Raw genomic sequence first — 17,084 nt, forward strand, 5'->3', positions numbered from 1 at the left:
TTGGGCAGTTATGTTGTATGTTGACTGCAGGAAGTAGGTCTTCCAGTTTGCTCGAATAGAGCTCTTTCAGCGCGTCATCTCTCAGTGCTTCCGTATTAAATTTGGGGTAGTAGTCCATATTTGCTGCTCTTCAAGTCTTAAAATTGGCGAGGTTGGAAATGTGGCACCCGTCACTGAAGTCCGTGCGAAGGAGTGCGAAGCGTATCAAGAGAAGGAAATGAAGACCCTTAACAACACAATAACCAACAATGGTCCTTACAGCAAGACTCGGCAACGAGTCATAAAGCTTGGTCTACGCAGTCTTGGTTGGAAGCGAATGTTTCGGATTTCATCAGAGCTGAAGACTCACCGTAGTTTAGACCCGATCTTAATCCGCTAGATTATGATTTATGGTCAGTTTAAGAGTATAGCTTGCTTGAGTATCTAAAAGCCATGGTAATTTGGAGTCCCTAATACAATCCATACGCAGTGAAGAATTTTCCCATGGAAAGAGTGCGTGCTTCTATTGATATCTGGTCTCAACGTTTAAACGACTATATTGTAGCCAATGGATACCACTTCGAATAAGCTTTTTATATTTTTAATTATTTATTTAAAAAAATATGAATTCACCTAATATACTGTAAAAATAATAAATGTTATTTACAATAGAAAAATATTTTTTTTCTTTGTTTCAGTATTTATGGCAAGACTAGGTACATATAATATGTAGATGTACTAATAGATAATGTCATGTTATTTCTATGGCAATTTTAGCTGTTAATATTGAGAGTCAGTACCATTAATAAAATACTCTGACGAGAACTAACTGACGCTAAACAAATTTGTATTAAAATTACATTAGCGCATGCTTTATCATGTGACCATTTTCATACAAATTTCTTTGGGGTTAGTGGGGTTCGACTGTCGAAATATTACGTTGTCCCATGTTCTAGTACTATCCATAGAGTACATTTTTATATATTGAAAGTAGTATATTCTATACTTATTACATACCAGTTGCCACTTGATCTGTGCTCATTCATCACTGCTCAGTACTCAGTGAAGAGGTGTTGTTGATGTATATTCATCATAATTTATATTTTATAAACAAAAATATAAGAGAAATAAAAAGGAATTAAAAAATAATGCAAATTTATATAGATTGGTAAGAATAACTTTAAAAATATAAATATAAGAAGATATAATACAAAGGAACATATTTCACTAATCCTAATTTTATATATACCTAAAAGTGGCTAAATATGTATTATTTCTACTACAAACATTCTTAATACATGTTACCATTTGTTCCGACCGAACAAGGTAATTCTTCAATATTTCTACTGTTATTTACATGACTTGCAAAAATTTAAACTTAGTCTGATTGGATCCAAAATATATTTTTTTTGAGAATTTTGAGAAATTCACGGTAATTTTTCATTAAGTTGTTGTGTATTATGATATGGTATAAACTTATCAATTTGTGCTTGCATAACATTTATTGTTTATTACAATTGCAATCTTAATTTGGCGTAAAATCGGTTTTAATAATATACAAACTTCATTAATGGTGATCATGCCTATAGCCCTGTTGGGGTTTGGGCGGTAAGTAGTTCCATGATTTTAATTTATATTAAAAATACTAGTTTCATTGGATATAAGAAAAAAATATCTTTGGCATCGTGATTTTACTTAGAAGCAGAATGAATTAACAAAAATGATTATGCAGCTCGAATAGTTATCTTAAGATAACTATTGCAATTTATTGCAAAATACTGCTTTTTATCTCTCATATTCAGTTCACATAACTTGTTGCAGAAGTTTGTTAAGAACCTTCTGAATTTTAAAGGATTTTTAACAAGAATATAGAAATGTAAGTAAACATTACAAAGTATCAAGGTAAGGACATTGCTCTATTTACTATAAAGTGTGGTTCTGTTAATGATTTGTTTTTAGATTCAAACATGGGTCCACCAAAGAAAATGAAAAAGTATGATTCTAAGCCTTCAGGAGAGAGATCAGGTGAATAATATTTTACAATTAATTAAGGTTTAACTTCCAGGGCCATAGTGTCAGTTTGTTTACTGATCTATGTTATTAATATGACCATACTTATCAATAATGTTGACTTGTTTAACTAACCACTTTTTAGTTTCCATTAAAACTTGCACTGCTGCAACTAAGCTATTTAAGTTTAGCACTATGTGTAATGGATTAATTACAAATGTTCAAGAAAAACTGCATACATAGAATAAAAAAGAGGAAATAGCACCTAAATGTCTGCTCAGATTCCAAAGAAAATTTCAGCCTTGCTACGAAGTCCACGTGGACTACCAGACTTCACATTTTTAAGAACATTATTGGCAAATTTTAAGGTAAAAAGAAAAAAATTGAAGAGGAGATAACAATAGATTTAGTTGATGATGATATCACTGAAAATACTGGTGTACCTGTGGCTGCTACGCAGGATGCTGAGAAGAATGACCAAGTACCAGAAGATGAGTTTGGAGCCAAAGACTACAGGTAACACTGATAAAATTACTATAGATTGTGAGAAGTGTTGGCCAAGTGGCCTCAGCGTGCGACTCTCATCCCTATGGTTGTAGGTTTGATCCCCAACTTCTCAAATTTAACGTACGCTCAAACGGTGAGGTAAACGGCTTTCCCAAAATGTTGACGGTAAGTGTTAGGCATAGGAAGCTGATTACCTACTTGCCTATTACATTGATCATGAAACACATACATAAATCTGAGGCCCAGACCTATAAAGGTTGTACTATTTATTACTATTATTGATGTTGCAAATTTAGTTTTTCTAATTTCTACCATTTTAGGAGTCAAATGGAATTGAAGTCGGATAATGCAAGTCGTCCCCTTTGGGTAGCACCAAATGGCCACATATTTTTAGAAGCATTTTCGCCTGTCTACAAGCATGCCCATGACTTTTTAATTGCAATAGCTGAACCTGTATGCAGGTAAGTTTTGATTTAAAAAAAGCACTGCTTTCCATTTAAAAAAGTATATGGCATTGATATTTTGATATAAAATAAGATTTCGGGACATTAGTATCCCTCAGTCTTTATTGCTACCTTTTAAAACTATGCTATATATATTAGAGTGGAGTAGGTGGTTATATGCTACTATATTAGAGTGGAGAATGTTTGTTATAACTGTAATTATATATTAATTATGTTGAATAGATTATATGTACTAGATTTAGAGTTGCCGCTTTGACTACCACTATTTATTTTACAAATCTGTTTTTAATAACACAATACCCCACTTAATACTTAATCCACAGTTGCAGTAGAGCTACTGCAACTGTTGCCTTACCGATATTAAAAAAGTAACAAAGTCTGTGTTTTCATATTAACCGAAATTGTTTTCAGTATTTATTACTACTACTAACCATTCAAGCAATACAAAAAAAACTAATTGGAAAAACTTTTATACATTTTAAGACCTTTCAACTTATTACAGACCCCAACTGATTCATGAATACAAGCTGACTGCATACAGTTTATATGCAGCTGTATCGGTGGGTTTGCAGACCAATGACATCATAGAATACCTACAGCGGCTCAGCAAATGTGCAGTGCCTGCTGGAATCATGGAATTTATCAAACTATGCACATTATCCTATGGCAAAGTCAAACTTGTTCTTAAACAAAACAGGTAAGATATTCTAATTACCTCGTAAAGTACTTAAGACTATAAGTGGTAAATCAAAATCGACTCAACATTTATTAGACTTATACTAGAGAAGGTAACAAATATTATACAACATACAGTTTTCTAACTCGTTAACGCGTACATAGTGACAAATGATTTATGTCTGTAATTCAATAATGTGTACATTATAATAACTAATCTTTTTCATTTAGGATCCATTTGACATTTACAGATATCTTGTTAGTTGCATTTTATATACAGTGTAAACACGATGTAACGTCCGTAGATTAACGACGTCCCCCCTTTTTTAAATTTAAAACGTCTAAATCAATTGCCTTTGGTTGGTTAAGCTTTTCTTCCGTACAATGATACGCTATACATAACATTACACCCACTCTCAATAACAATAACAATTGAGTAATAAATTACTTTTTATGTTGCTAAAATTATTAGCTGTGTACGTTCTTTTGTCGCTTTATTATCCTAGCCCGCAATAAACTCGACTATCGGCATCATGCATACAAGCTTTCTAAGAAATTCTTTCTTTTGTTTACAAATTGGGATTGCTTCACGTGTAGACTGTTGTTGACCATGACAAATAAGTAGGAGTCATGGATTATTTATACGTTTTTCTTTTGTCCATTTAACGACACCTTCTATAACGTCATAAAACGCACAGTCCCTTCAGAGTCGTTATATAGAGTTTACAATGTATATATTATATTATATATTTATATAATGCAGGTATTTAGTCGAAAGCAAGCACGTAGAGGTACTCCAGAAGTTGTTAAAGGATCCTGTGGTGCAACAATGCCGGCTACGCAGAGATGGTGATGATGAGCTCATGTCGTCTGTGCTACCGAACAAACCGACCACGGCTACTGAAAAACCTGGTAAAACCCTATTCGTTTATATTAAAACTTTGTAAGCCTGACAATGATATATTGCCGTCGCTTACGTAATGATTGGATGACCCCTAGGTACCCAATGAATAATTAATATAATATATATAATAAAATTATAATTATAGGATATATTGACTAATTACGTAACATATTTGAAAAGTGAGTAATAACGTATTTAATATTATTTAATGCGTTTAAATCAGCTTAGGGTCTTAAAGATCATACTGGTAATTATCCCAGTTACGGGACACATTCTTTATTCTGTTGATTTATTGTCCAAGTTAATGTTAAAGGTATCTACCACGAAATAATGTTTACCTGCTATCAAACCCAAGCCCTGGGTGTAACAATATGGATGTATAATATTGTCTTAGATTTATCAATTCTTGAAAGGCCGGCAACGCACTTACGAGCCTTCTGGCAATGAAAGTTTCCATGGGCGGCGGTATCACTTAACATCAGGTGAGCCTCCTGCCCGTTTGCCTATTGTAATACATAAAAGAAAAGATTCAAACGGTATGTAATAAAACTCTTTACAATTTCGAATTTTATATCCGAATTTAATATTTGTCCCTAGTGTGCGGTATGGATTGTTGATTTTTTTTCATAAATTTATTATATTGTTATAGATGAGAAGCCAGCAGCAGCAAACGGCAGTGTACCTGAAGACATCAGCCAGTTCTATCAACAGTTAGATAAGGATGATGACGACGAAGAAGCTACGGACATAACGGCAAACGCGGCGGTCGCCTTTGAAGTCGATCCCGATAAAATTGAGGTAAATTCCTTTAAACATTAAAAAAAATGATAACATAAATGATGAAACCGTTAAATCACGACCCCAACAACCAGCTAGTAGAACAAGGTTATGTGTAAAGATATTCAGGGAATTTTTCATATAAAACTTATCTCTCCCGACGCCAAGTGAGTTCCAGAAGTTACCAAAATTTACCAACAAACACTTTTTCGTACAATTATCCTTATTAGACTGATACGGGCTCTAGTTATCACCATCTTCTTGTACGGAGCAGAAAGGTGGATGATCTTGGCTTGAGAAACGCAAAGGATCGATGCCTTTGTGATGTGGTGCTGGCGGCGAATGCTCAGAATACCGTGGACTGCAAAGCGTACCAATACATGACCCAACTCCGCATACGGACTCGCCTATCTACCGAATGCCTACAGCGAATCGTATCTTATTTCGGCCATACAATGCGCAGAAAAGATGAGAAGTTGGAGAAACTGATCGTGGTTGGTAGCACAGAAGGCAAAAGATCACGTGGCCGTTCACCAACCAGATGGACTGATCAAGTGAAAGACTCACCGTCCTCAGAACTGTACACTGTCATAAGAGAGGCGCTAGACAGAAACCGGTGGAAAAAGATAGTCCGCTCTATATGCTTCGTTGCTGACCATGACGCACAGACATGAGCCGCCGATTAAAGAGAGAGATGCTTGATGATTTTGTCATCAGTACGTGTTAACACGTATTAAAAATCATTCAATTCATCACCGTGAATTTAGACAAATTGATAACCTTCTATCAAAAAGTCGTCCATCTTAAAAATTAACAACCTTTTTTTATTTCCGAAAAATGAATGTGTTCCGTGTTATACTCAATAGACCGTATATTCTCTCAAGTTCCTAATCGCTATTACCAGGATTGAACATATTTAAAACCACTTTACAGGTGATACAAAAACGATGTATCGAACTGGAGTATCCCCTGTTAGCTGAATACGATTTCCGAAACGATGCAGTCAATCCCGACATCAATATTGACCTTAAACCCACAGCTGTTCTGAGGCCATATCAAGAAAAGAGCTTGAGAAAAATGTTCGGAAATGGACGTGCGAGGTACGCCATTAAATTAACTATATATAGTGAATGAGCAGTGTTGGCCTAATGGCTTCAGCGTGCGACTCTCATCCCTGAGGTCGTAGGTTAGATCCCCGGCTGTGCAACAATGGATTTCCTTTCTATGTGCGCATTTAACATTCGCTCGAACGGTAAAGGAAAACATCGTGAGGAAACCGGCTTGCCTAAGACCGACAAGTCGACGGCGTGTGTCAGGCACAGACGGCTGATCACCTACTCCCCTATTCGATATACAAATGATCATGAAACAGATACAGCTATCTGAGGCCCCAGATTAAAAAAAAGGTAGCGCCATTGTTTTTTTTATCAATCCTTAATATTTTAGAATTCTTATTATGTTGTACATCAAGTATAGTAATAATGATTCTATAATTATATTTTATTTAATAAACAAATCTAAAAGGGTTTATGTTAGACTTGATTAAAAAAACACACTTTTATTTTTAAAATCCTCACTATACCACCGACAAACTATTACGCGAGAGATTTTTTTTATTTATTTCGACTCCCAAATTGCTCACCAGTCAAGCATTGTTCATAGTTTTTGTAAAATTGTTCTCAATGAACGTGTTCTTACTCGGTTTATTCAATATTGAATACAAGTCGAATTGATAACTTCCTCCGTCGGTTGTTTTAATGTAATATACAAACGTTTATGGTCTATATATAACATCTTAAATAGTTTCTTTATTTTCATATACATATATAAATCTTGTTTAGCTTTAAAGACTTATAATAAAATTAATTTAGTTTATATAAAATGTTGAATTTTTTTAAACTGTTGCCATTAACTGTTTTGTATTTTTTCGCGTATATATGAACCACGTATCTGGTCACCCAGGGATGTCACTTGTGTCGGGAACAGCAATTGTTGCTACCATATAATAATGTAGTTTTTTTTTATTTAAAGGTCCGGGGTAATAGTACTCCCGTGCGGTGCTGGAAAGTCTTTAGTAGGCGTAACAGCAGTGTGTACGGTCCGCAAAAGAGCTCTTGTCTTGTGCAATTCCGGTGTCTCCGTCGAACAGTGGAAACAGCAGTTCAAATGCTGGTCTACGGCTGACGATAGCACCATTTGCAGGTATATACTATATACAGAAATATATATGTAGGAAAAATATGTTCACTCATTACCGGACTTGGTGGACGTAATTTGGGTTAAGTGCCAGCACAAAAGACACGTATAAGTATCGTACAATAATTTATTTAGATTGATTCCGTTTAACTAACAAATAATAGTTTTTGCTTAAATTATAAAGAGAAGCGAATTCAGGAAATCAATCACACTTTTAATCAGAATCTATTTAGACTCAACTCGGTCCAACCTCTCAACGTCGCAATATTCGACTCAAATACTCAATCAGTATTGTCTCGCGTTCCCTGAACGCACCGGTAAAAGTTAAGATGGCGGCATTTACTGTACTTGGTCACAACAATATTCGTACTTTTATTATTTATTTATTTACACTTCATTTCACTACAATATTTAAAAAAATTGAACATAATTAAATCAAAACCACTGTGAGTAAAGAAAAAATAAAAAATGTATTAAATTACATAAGATAGGCAAAGTAGTGCAAACATACATGTTATACACATTTATTAAGACAAAACTAAACAAAAAAGATGATACATTAAAAATAGAAAGTAAAAAGACACATAAATCACGATAATTTAAGATAAGTCTCACGTCAGTTAGTAGTTCAAAATATCTGAAAGCCGGTTTTTATAAAACATTAATCTCGACGTCCGTCTTTCCACGTCTACCACAATTCGCTTACCACCATTATCTGGAACCGGCTGCCCACTGTAGTATTCCTGAACCTCCTTCTAGAAAAGAGCTTACCAATTCTTAAAAGGCCGGCAACGCACTCGCGAGTCCTCTGTCATTGAGTGTCCGTGTGCGGTATCGCTATTTGCCCCGTTCTATAAAAAAACAAGAAGCCGATGCATGGTTTATTTCCTCCTATATTGATATTGATAAACTGGTCTATTAACCGTGTTTTACGCACAAGGGACCTATTGAGAGTCTAAGTTTGGAAACTGAGTCCAAACCAAACCCTATTTATATTTAAAAATAGTTTTTATTCGCACTTGAGACAACTGATCGGTATCGCTTTTATACTAATTAAAAGGAAACTTTAGATTCACGTCAGAAGCCAAAGACAAGCCCATGGGCGCTGGTATCCTAATAACGACCTACTCTATGATCACCCATGGACAGAGACGATCATGGGAAGCGGAGCAGACGATGAAGTGGCTCCAAGCACAAGAATGGGGTTTGGTGGTGCTGGATGAGGTCCACACTATACCCGCTAAGATGTTCCGAAGAGTTCTCACTATCGTACACTCGCACGCTAAATTAGGTAACTATATCTATTACTATATTTTGCGCAAGATAGGGAATGATGCCGAAAATCATTCGTAATGTTTAGTACCTAGTGTTAGACCAGCATCGAAGTGCATCGTTTCTCTAGCGGGTGGTCAAGTTTGTTTTAAAAGGGGGTCGCAGTCTGAAAAATAATTAATACAAACTCCATAAAGGATTCGTTAAAAATGTACATGTAATTGCAATTTTACTGTGACGTGGCCGCATGACTGTTTCACTTAACTTTTTGGCTTTTTGTGTGTCGCGACATAAAAATGAGTGAGAAACGATGGACTGGATGGCTGAGCGTGTGTAACGGAGATCGTAGGTTCGAATCCGGCTGTGCCCCAATAGGCTTCCATTTATATTGTTTATACGCTTTCTGTGCTTTATTTCTCTTTAGTCAACTATTTTAGATAAATAATACAAATGTTAAATAAACTATAAACTAATTATATATATATATATATATATAACGATGACGTCATAAGTTACGTACTATACTTACATTTATACAAGCCTTTTATTTATATATTTTTACATGGCACATAAATTAATTAATATACGTTCAACTCATAGTCTAGCTTAGCACGACTTTTACTATAGTTGCAACAAGTATTCGAACTCATAAATTTTCTTTACCATTTGTATAAAGATTATCTAAAGAGCTGCACAAACCATGCATTCGTGCTAAAGTTTTTCCTTTTTGTCTATTGTACAACGATAAATATTTGCATATTGTTCGCGCTAATTGTTATGTAATTGCACGGACAGATCGTACTCATTTGTTAAAGTTATTAATATTTGAAAGGTTTTACTTATGGCGTGCGGAGTATTACTAGATTTTCTTTATATATTTTGTCAATAATAATTAATTTCTTGGCAAATGTAATTGAGAAAAAAAGACGTCTATATAGTAATAAATTGTAATTTCCAGGTCTAACCGCGACCCTCCTCCGTGAGGACGACAAAATAGCAGATCTGAACTTCTTAATCGGGCCTAAGTTGTATGAAGCCAATTGGCTGGAACTGCAGGCGGCTGGCTTCATCGCTCGTGTCCAATGTGCAGAAGTCTGGTGCCCTATGACACCTGAGTTCTACCGGGAGTATCTCGTGCAGAAGTTAGTATTTTCAAGTCTTTCATATGTGTGTACATTAAATTAAAATAAAATCTCTGCGTATCAATTTAAATTATAGAACTTGTTCCTGCGTTTGAGCATGTTACAGTCTTATTACGTTGAAAATAATGTTATAATCAACTTTACTTATACAGTTTTGACACAATGTCGTTATACCGCCTTCGAATGCTAAGGAAATAAATGTTTTATTTTAATAAAAATAATTTCAGAATCAACAAAAAAATGCTACTCTACGTAATGAATCCGTCAAAATTCCGAGCGTGCCAATTCCTTGTACGCTACCACGAACGACGCGGGGACAAAACAATAGTTTTCTCAGATAACGTCTTCGCGTTACGGCATTATTCGGTGAAAATGAACAAGCCGTACATTTATGGACCCACATCGCAGAACGAAAGAATACAAATCCTACAGAACTTCAAGTTTAACCCAAAGGTTAATACGATATTTGTGAGCAAAGTTGCCGACACGAGTTTTGATCTCCCCGAAGCCAATGTTCTTATACAAATTTCTTCACACGGAGGTTCGAGACGGCAAGAAGCACAGCGGTTAGGTATGTACAACGAATACGAGATAAAACTTGTATTCTAGAATGTTAATTAGACTTAAATCTGGTTTTAAGACCTGTCAAAGCATATTTCTAGATAAATTTGGGCATCACATTTATGAGATGGTAATTTGATATACAATCAAAATTCGTAAAAATCATTTACTATCCCGAATATAAAAAAATAGTTCTTTTACGGTATATTTGTACCAATTCTTGCTGATTATATTAAGACGATTCCGAACAATGCAAAGTAATAAATTAAAAATAATATAAGCCCAGATTATAAAATTGTATACGATGTTAGACTAAATGCCATATTTTATGTTAACACGTTCGGGTAGTTAAAGATGATAATAATTTTGAATACATCATTTGCTTTTTAAATAGAAATAACTACAAATACGTGACAGAATATGGAAATCATTTCAATAATATGGAAAAAAATTAAAAATTATGCTAACCAGACTTTATCGTCATTTAATACATATTCGATTATAAGAACTTATACTCCTTCACCTAAACTAACTTCCTTTGTATTAAGATCATTTATTGTATAAATAAATACAATATATATATATATATATTGTTTTCGTAGATTAAATTTCCCATCCATTCCATTTTAATCCTGACGTCAATTAAAAATATAACTAGAAGACATAATTTATTATATTTCCAGGTCGTATCCTAAGAGCTAAGAAAGGCGCGATCGCAGAGGAATACAACGCGTTCTTCTATACATTAGTCTCGCAAGATACTCTGGAAATGGCATACAGTAGGAAAAGACAACGGTTTCTTGTCAATCAGGGATACAGTTATAAGGTATGAAATAAAAAAGAGGACGCTTAATTTCAGGATTTTTTTCGTCTAGAGCACCGTTTCTCAACCTTTTTTATGTCACCCACGAAAAAAGAAATTAAAACAGTCTTGTGACCCCGTGACTGTAAAATTATTAAAATATGTACATAGCACGATATTTTTAACGAATCTTTTGTACGTAATTTGTGTTTATTGCTTGAACGGTGGCCTAGAGGCTTCAGCGTGCGACTCTTTTCTGAGGTCGTGGCTTTCTGTCTATGTGCGCATTTAACACTCGCTCGTACGTTGAAGGAAAATATCGTGAGGACACCGCACACAGACTGATGACTGATCAGAGACATAAAACTGAGGCTCTAAGTGTCGCTGCTTATTATTATCAGATCTTCGATTTGTATCTCGTCAAATTTATTAATAATTTTGTATATTTGATAAGGTTGAAATAATAAGAATTTAATAGAGAAAAAAATTCGCAAATAATAAAAAAACAGTGTTAATTTACAATATGTTTTTTACTCATACTTTAACTGTCTATTAAAGGTAATTACGGAATTGAAGGGAATGGATCAGGAGCCCGATTTAATGTATGGGACCAGGGAGGAACAAGGCATGTTGCTACAGCAGGTATATATGATTTGTTAACTAGGCATACATTTAAATTTTAAAAGCTTTAATTATTTAGATATTTTTGTATCCCGATATAAGGCTGGCCGCGAACAGTTGAAATTACTTTCTGAAATCATTATCCGGAAGCATTGACTTACAATAAAAAGAAATATTTTTATTACATTATTTGCTGTAAGAATCAGAAATGTGTATAAAATACCTTGTTTTCTTCATTCTCCGAAGCAAGTTGTGTGTCTTATAGTGTCTCTGGATAAAGATAAGCCTGCGGTAAGATTTAAATGGCAAAGGTCTAAAAGCTGTATTTTTTATGAATATTTAATATGGTGAAGGATGTTGTAGGTTTTCTCAGACCTAAAGGAGAAACCTCGTCCTCTTTTTTTTCATAATATATCGAGTCTAAGTACTGCGAGTCTATCCGGCCCGAAGGCCCCTTTAATTTACTACTAATTTATATGATAAAATAATGTTTGTTACACGTGCCCATTGTAGGTGCCGCGTACAGTCTCACACACAGCGTATTGTCTCATACAACGTTTAATTATTAATTAATTGAAATAAAACAGCATAGTTGATTGCTCAAAGCATGAAAATTCATGAATTCTTAATAAATTCCTACCTTTATGAAATATGAGGTCGATTAATAATGAAGGGTAAGAAGTAACACGAAATTGAATATATTGTAGGTATTAGCAGCATCTGAAACAGAATGTGAGGAAGAGAGGGAGGGCGGGCTAGGCGGAAGTGGGGGCGTGTCACGTCGCGCAGCCCCTCTGTCCTCTTTAGCTGGGGCTGATGATGCACTGTATCTGGAGCATCGCCGTGGACAGCATAATAAGCATCCGCTTTTTAAGAAGTTCCGATACTGATTTGCTAGGTCTGTTATTTTTGCCTACAATGTGAACTTTTTATTGCCTTCGGCAGAACTTAATTTTTCTTTTTGTTTCAGATATCCATGATCAGACAAATTTAATAAATTAATTACAAAATGAAATCGTTTTTTAAATAATTTTCGCCTTTCCCGTGCCAAAGTTGTTCCGACCCGCAATAATGGTAGTGTTTTTCAGTAAATCCGAGACGGAGTCTGGGGTTCCCGAATGGGCCATAGTCGAAGTGCAAGGGCTCATACAAATTAAGAAGGATCAATCTGGACCAACCGTTGTCGGGGACTTGCATTTCTTTAATAGGAACAAACATCCCGTACTAATCTTAGGACATCATGTTTTGAACGGAAAAGAGATGAAACTAGAACAGCCAATGGCAGTTATTGAAAAAAACGAAAATAACGGCAAAGTTGAATATGCAGTTAAAGCTATAGTTAAAAAGAAATTATTGTTTAAGTCGCGACCGAAACCTATTATATCAAACGTTGCTGATAGAATTTGAAATAAATTATTTTTATATATTTGTTATTTTAATTAAAACTCTTTTTACCTTTAGGCCTGACACGGTGCAAATGTCCTTGTTGCATGCAATAATATTGAACCGCGTGTAAACTGTTGCTATCAATTCTTAAAGGACAATTATTGCGCATAATGTATTGTATGCACTAAGGGCTTTTGTATGTAAATGGGCTTTAACAAAATTAGCGACTTACCTTGCCTATACACGGCATCATATGGTTTTAATCATTAAGTACTATGTCAGATATGGTAAACTTTAATAAATAAATCATATAATTAAAACTATATAATTCATTAACACGCAGGAGATAGTAAACATCAATGGGCTAATATTATTTTTTCTTTGCCTAATGTAAACTAAGTGTAAAAAAATCTGGGGCTATCTCCTGATTGATATTCTATTAGAAAATAAATATCAAAGAAATAGATCAACAACAAACAGACATCTAAGACTGACGGTTGTAGGACACTAGTTTTACATTATATATTAATCGTAGACTATCGTGCTGTTATAAATATAGCTTTTTTAAAAACAAAATTTGAATTTGGAGCAACCTTAGATATGGAGTAGGATACAACTAACTAGGGTTTGAGCGGATGTTGTTTTATAGGAAGCAAAATGTGTTGAAAAGAAATAATGAAGTCAGCTCTAAGGCTAACAGAATAAGGGTGTAACATCTACTGAGGTAAGACTTCGGGGTTATAATTCGAAGTTTAGGAAAAGATATCCTTCTAATGCTAGGTGCTGGTATATGTTTAGTTTGATTAATTTAAGGATGAGAGTGATGGGGTTGTATGGATTCCTGAGATATAGAAGAGGTAATAGAGATAGTTTCGAGTTGTAGGTAAGGCAGCTAGATCTGATTGAGAGAATCTGTATAGGAGACGGCTGCGTTTCTTTATTATAAGAAAAATACAGTACAGTAATATAATTCCTATGATTATATAGAATATGATTGAATATTGAGTCTTGTATTTTAAAATTGTATGTTGATTTATAATTTCATCAGCGGTAGCTGATATGACTTTTGATTTAAGCTCATAGCATAAGTGCCTAAGTTAATATTTAATAATTTTAAAGGAGCCTCATTATTCAATTTCTTAACAATCTTATCTAAATTACAACATGAATCGTTAATTATATTAAAATCTGATTGTACATGAATATATGTGGTATTAAGAGAATATACTTTTAACTAAGAAAATAGTTTTGTACCTTTACAATGTGCCTTACAGTCACTGGGGATTTTAACAATTCCCATGCCGTATAGATTTTTCTCAATTACGTTTTGGTTTAAACATTCTATAAACAGTTTATTGGTTTGAGATTATATATAGCCAATTGTTATTATAAAGAGTTTTGTTCAAATATCTATTATACCATGTATAAATTCTATTTTACATTGGTCTGGGAGTTTATTAATTAAATTTAACAGTATTTCAGTTTCACAACTAGGGTTTTCAGTTGTTGGGAAAGTGTTCGTGACGTCACAAATATAGTTGTTGAGATTAACAAATTTACATATTAAAAGTATCTAAATGACAATATTCTGATTTGTCTTTGGTCACTCCGATATATTTAAAACTGGGAATAATAAAACTAAAAGCGGTTTGATTTACATTGTTATAGGGCGTTGGTAATGCTTTTGTTTCATATAAATTAAAACTAATTGGAGACACTAATGGATTTCTTAAAATGAAAATGATTTTGTTATTAAAACTATAACATGTTACACCGGATACATTAGTTAATGGGTACATGATTTTTTAATTTAAATTCTACTGGGAACTTAATATCTACAGGTAAATGTTTATAATAGTCAACGAGTTCTAAGTACAGTTGTTTGGGCGTTAAGACGTCCGGATGAAGAATGTTTTGATTACTGAAAATGTTTGCGTAGACAATGTCGGAGAGTTGAAATGACAATGTTAGCATGGAAGCTTCCAAGCTGAAGCTATTAGAGAATTAATTTTTGATTTTACTAATATTTCATCGTTGATAGCGTTATTAAGATTGGCTTCGTTATTTTTATATAAGTTTTCATTAATTTTAAACAGAGTGGAACTAGTGACTAATATGTTTTCTTTTATTAAGGAGGCCAACCTTTTTTCATTATTTTCGTTATTACGTATTGCGTTATCATATCTGATAGCATCATCCTCATTTAGGGTGCCAAAAACAATTTTAGCAAGGGATCCGAAGCCACCAAGCCAGGGTGATCTTTTATGTCTGTTGCTGTCCGTTAAATAGGAAATAGAGGAAAACTCATTAACTAGGTCATGGTATCTGACTGTTAAGGGTTCTAGTATGTTTTGACACTCTAGGTTGTCTATTGTTTCTAGCTGTAGTTGTCGACATATGTATGTAATGGTAACTAGATTCGAATTTATGTTTCCTAAGTGTGGTTCTATATGGGATATATCGAGAGGTGATACAGTATTTAAATACCCAGTGTTTATATGGCTAATGAAATAAGATAATATAGTAAAATCAATAATAGATTCTTCAGTTATTAAAATTATAATCATGTGAAACATTAGCGGGTTTCACTTCATCAAAATGATGTGTGACATGACGTCTGTTAATAAGTAAAGTAAGGTTATTTTTACCATTTATCCTTACTATTTCATAACCGCCTTTCCATATCGGTGAAAGTGCTATTCGGAGTCTTCAATGAATTTTTACATAGACATAACCGCCTATTTTATATGTTATGGGTCTTGTATAAGAGTTGTAATATTGTTTTGATCTCTCTTTAGCTTTTGTAATATTTTCGATGGCTTTTTCTCTTGAGTATTTTAATTTATTTATTAACACTTCGTTACAGTACAATATAGAAATAATTGAACATAATTAAATCAAAAGGACTGCAACTGGCGGCCTTGTCGCTTTCGAGCGATCTCTTCCAGGTCAGAGGGTTTATTCTGCTGCACGGATACAGAGGATTTGGAATTGAGGGTGTCGATTTTCAAATTGAAGGTCCCGCAAGACACCGGGACGAGACGTTTACTCGTTTTTGAATCGGAATCGTTATCGACAGTGTCGTAACCCTCGTTTGAATCGGAATTTGAGTTGTCCTATTGAACGATGTCGATTTATTATGGACACGCTGAGGTGTCTTTGGATTTTGAGATTTGATTTTATTATTATATTCCCTTTTTCTGCAATTTTGTAAAGTGTACCCTGATTTTTTACAATATCTGCAGAAAGGAATTGATTTAGGATTTGAACAAGTAGGAGGAGGATCGGATTTATGAATTGAGACTTTGCATTTTTTTCCTTATGGGAATTTGTTTTGAATAAGAATTGTTGGATGGAAATGGCGATGTTGATAGCTTCGTTGAGCGAATTTGGAGATTTACATCTAACGATGTTGGAGATTCTGGGGGACAATCCCATTTAAAAGTGATGGAGGGCTCATTCCTCCATAGCCACGGTTCTGCCATACATTTCCCTGTTCTTATGCCCATGGTTAATCGATATTTCTGTTAACAATTGTGAAAGGTATGTTTCTATTCTAAGTGCATATTGGTTGACGGGTTCATTCGTTAACTGTTTACACGCTTGCAAGTCTGTGAGTAAATGTGTAAGTATAAATTATTTCGCTAAATTGGATTTTAAGAAATTCTTTGAGTTGTGGCCAGTTTGAAAATTCTTTTATTGAGCAAGCTGTTTCTGCTTTCCCCTCTAATTGGCAAAGAATGAATTTAAATAAGATTTCTTTTTGATACTCTGAAGCTAAATCGTAA

The 17,084-nt window shown here is 34.1% G+C and overlaps 2 protein-coding genes across 6 annotated transcripts; both read left to right on the top strand.

The window, feature by feature from the left end:
• Nucleotides 1-1,037: 1,037 nt before the first annotated feature.
• LOC123708687 (general transcription and DNA repair factor IIH helicase subunit XPB) lies at nt 1,038-13,136 on the top strand. 5 transcript variants are annotated; one of them, XM_045659512.1, is made up of 17 exons: nt 1,040-1,147; nt 1,801-1,855; nt 1,939-2,004; nt 2,358-2,505; nt 2,817-2,957; nt 3,463-3,657; nt 4,399-4,547; nt 5,189-5,337; nt 6,250-6,416; nt 7,348-7,518; nt 8,583-8,803; nt 9,743-9,926; nt 10,154-10,497; nt 11,171-11,313; nt 11,848-11,931; nt 12,618-12,808; nt 12,999-13,136. In XM_045659512.1, exons 3-16 carry the CDS (start codon nt 1,947-1,949, stop codon nt 12,798-12,800), a joined length of 2,337 nt encoding a protein of 778 aa, XP_045515468.1. In that variant the 5' UTR covers nt 1,040-1,147; nt 1,801-1,855; nt 1,939-1,946; the 3' UTR covers nt 12,801-12,808; nt 12,999-13,136. The 5 variants fall into 5 exon arrangements, with proteins under 5 accessions (XP_045515473.1, XP_045515468.1, XP_045515470.1 ...); XM_045659514.1 differs by lacking the exon at nt 12,999-13,136 and adding an exon at nt 12,881-12,992; XM_045659516.1 differs by lacking the exon at nt 1,040-1,147 and adding an exon at nt 1,210-1,305.
• Nucleotides 1,050-13,336, top strand: LOC123708690 (chromosome transmission fidelity protein 8 homolog). Its single transcript, XM_045659520.1, has 2 exons — nt 1,050-1,147; nt 12,999-13,336. The coding sequence occupies exons 1-2, from the start codon at nt 1,128-1,130 to the stop codon at nt 13,315-13,317; spliced, it is 339 nt and encodes a 112-aa protein (XP_045515476.1). The 5' UTR covers nt 1,050-1,127; the 3' UTR covers nt 13,318-13,336.
• Nucleotides 13,337-17,084: the final 3,748 nt, after the last annotated feature.

The sequence above is a fragment of the Pieris brassicae genome, chromosome 4 (genome assembly GCF_905147105.1).
Source record: "Pieris brassicae chromosome 4, ilPieBrab1.1, whole genome shotgun sequence".
NCBI lineage: Eukaryota > Metazoa > Arthropoda > Insecta > Lepidoptera > Pieridae > Pieris > Pieris brassicae.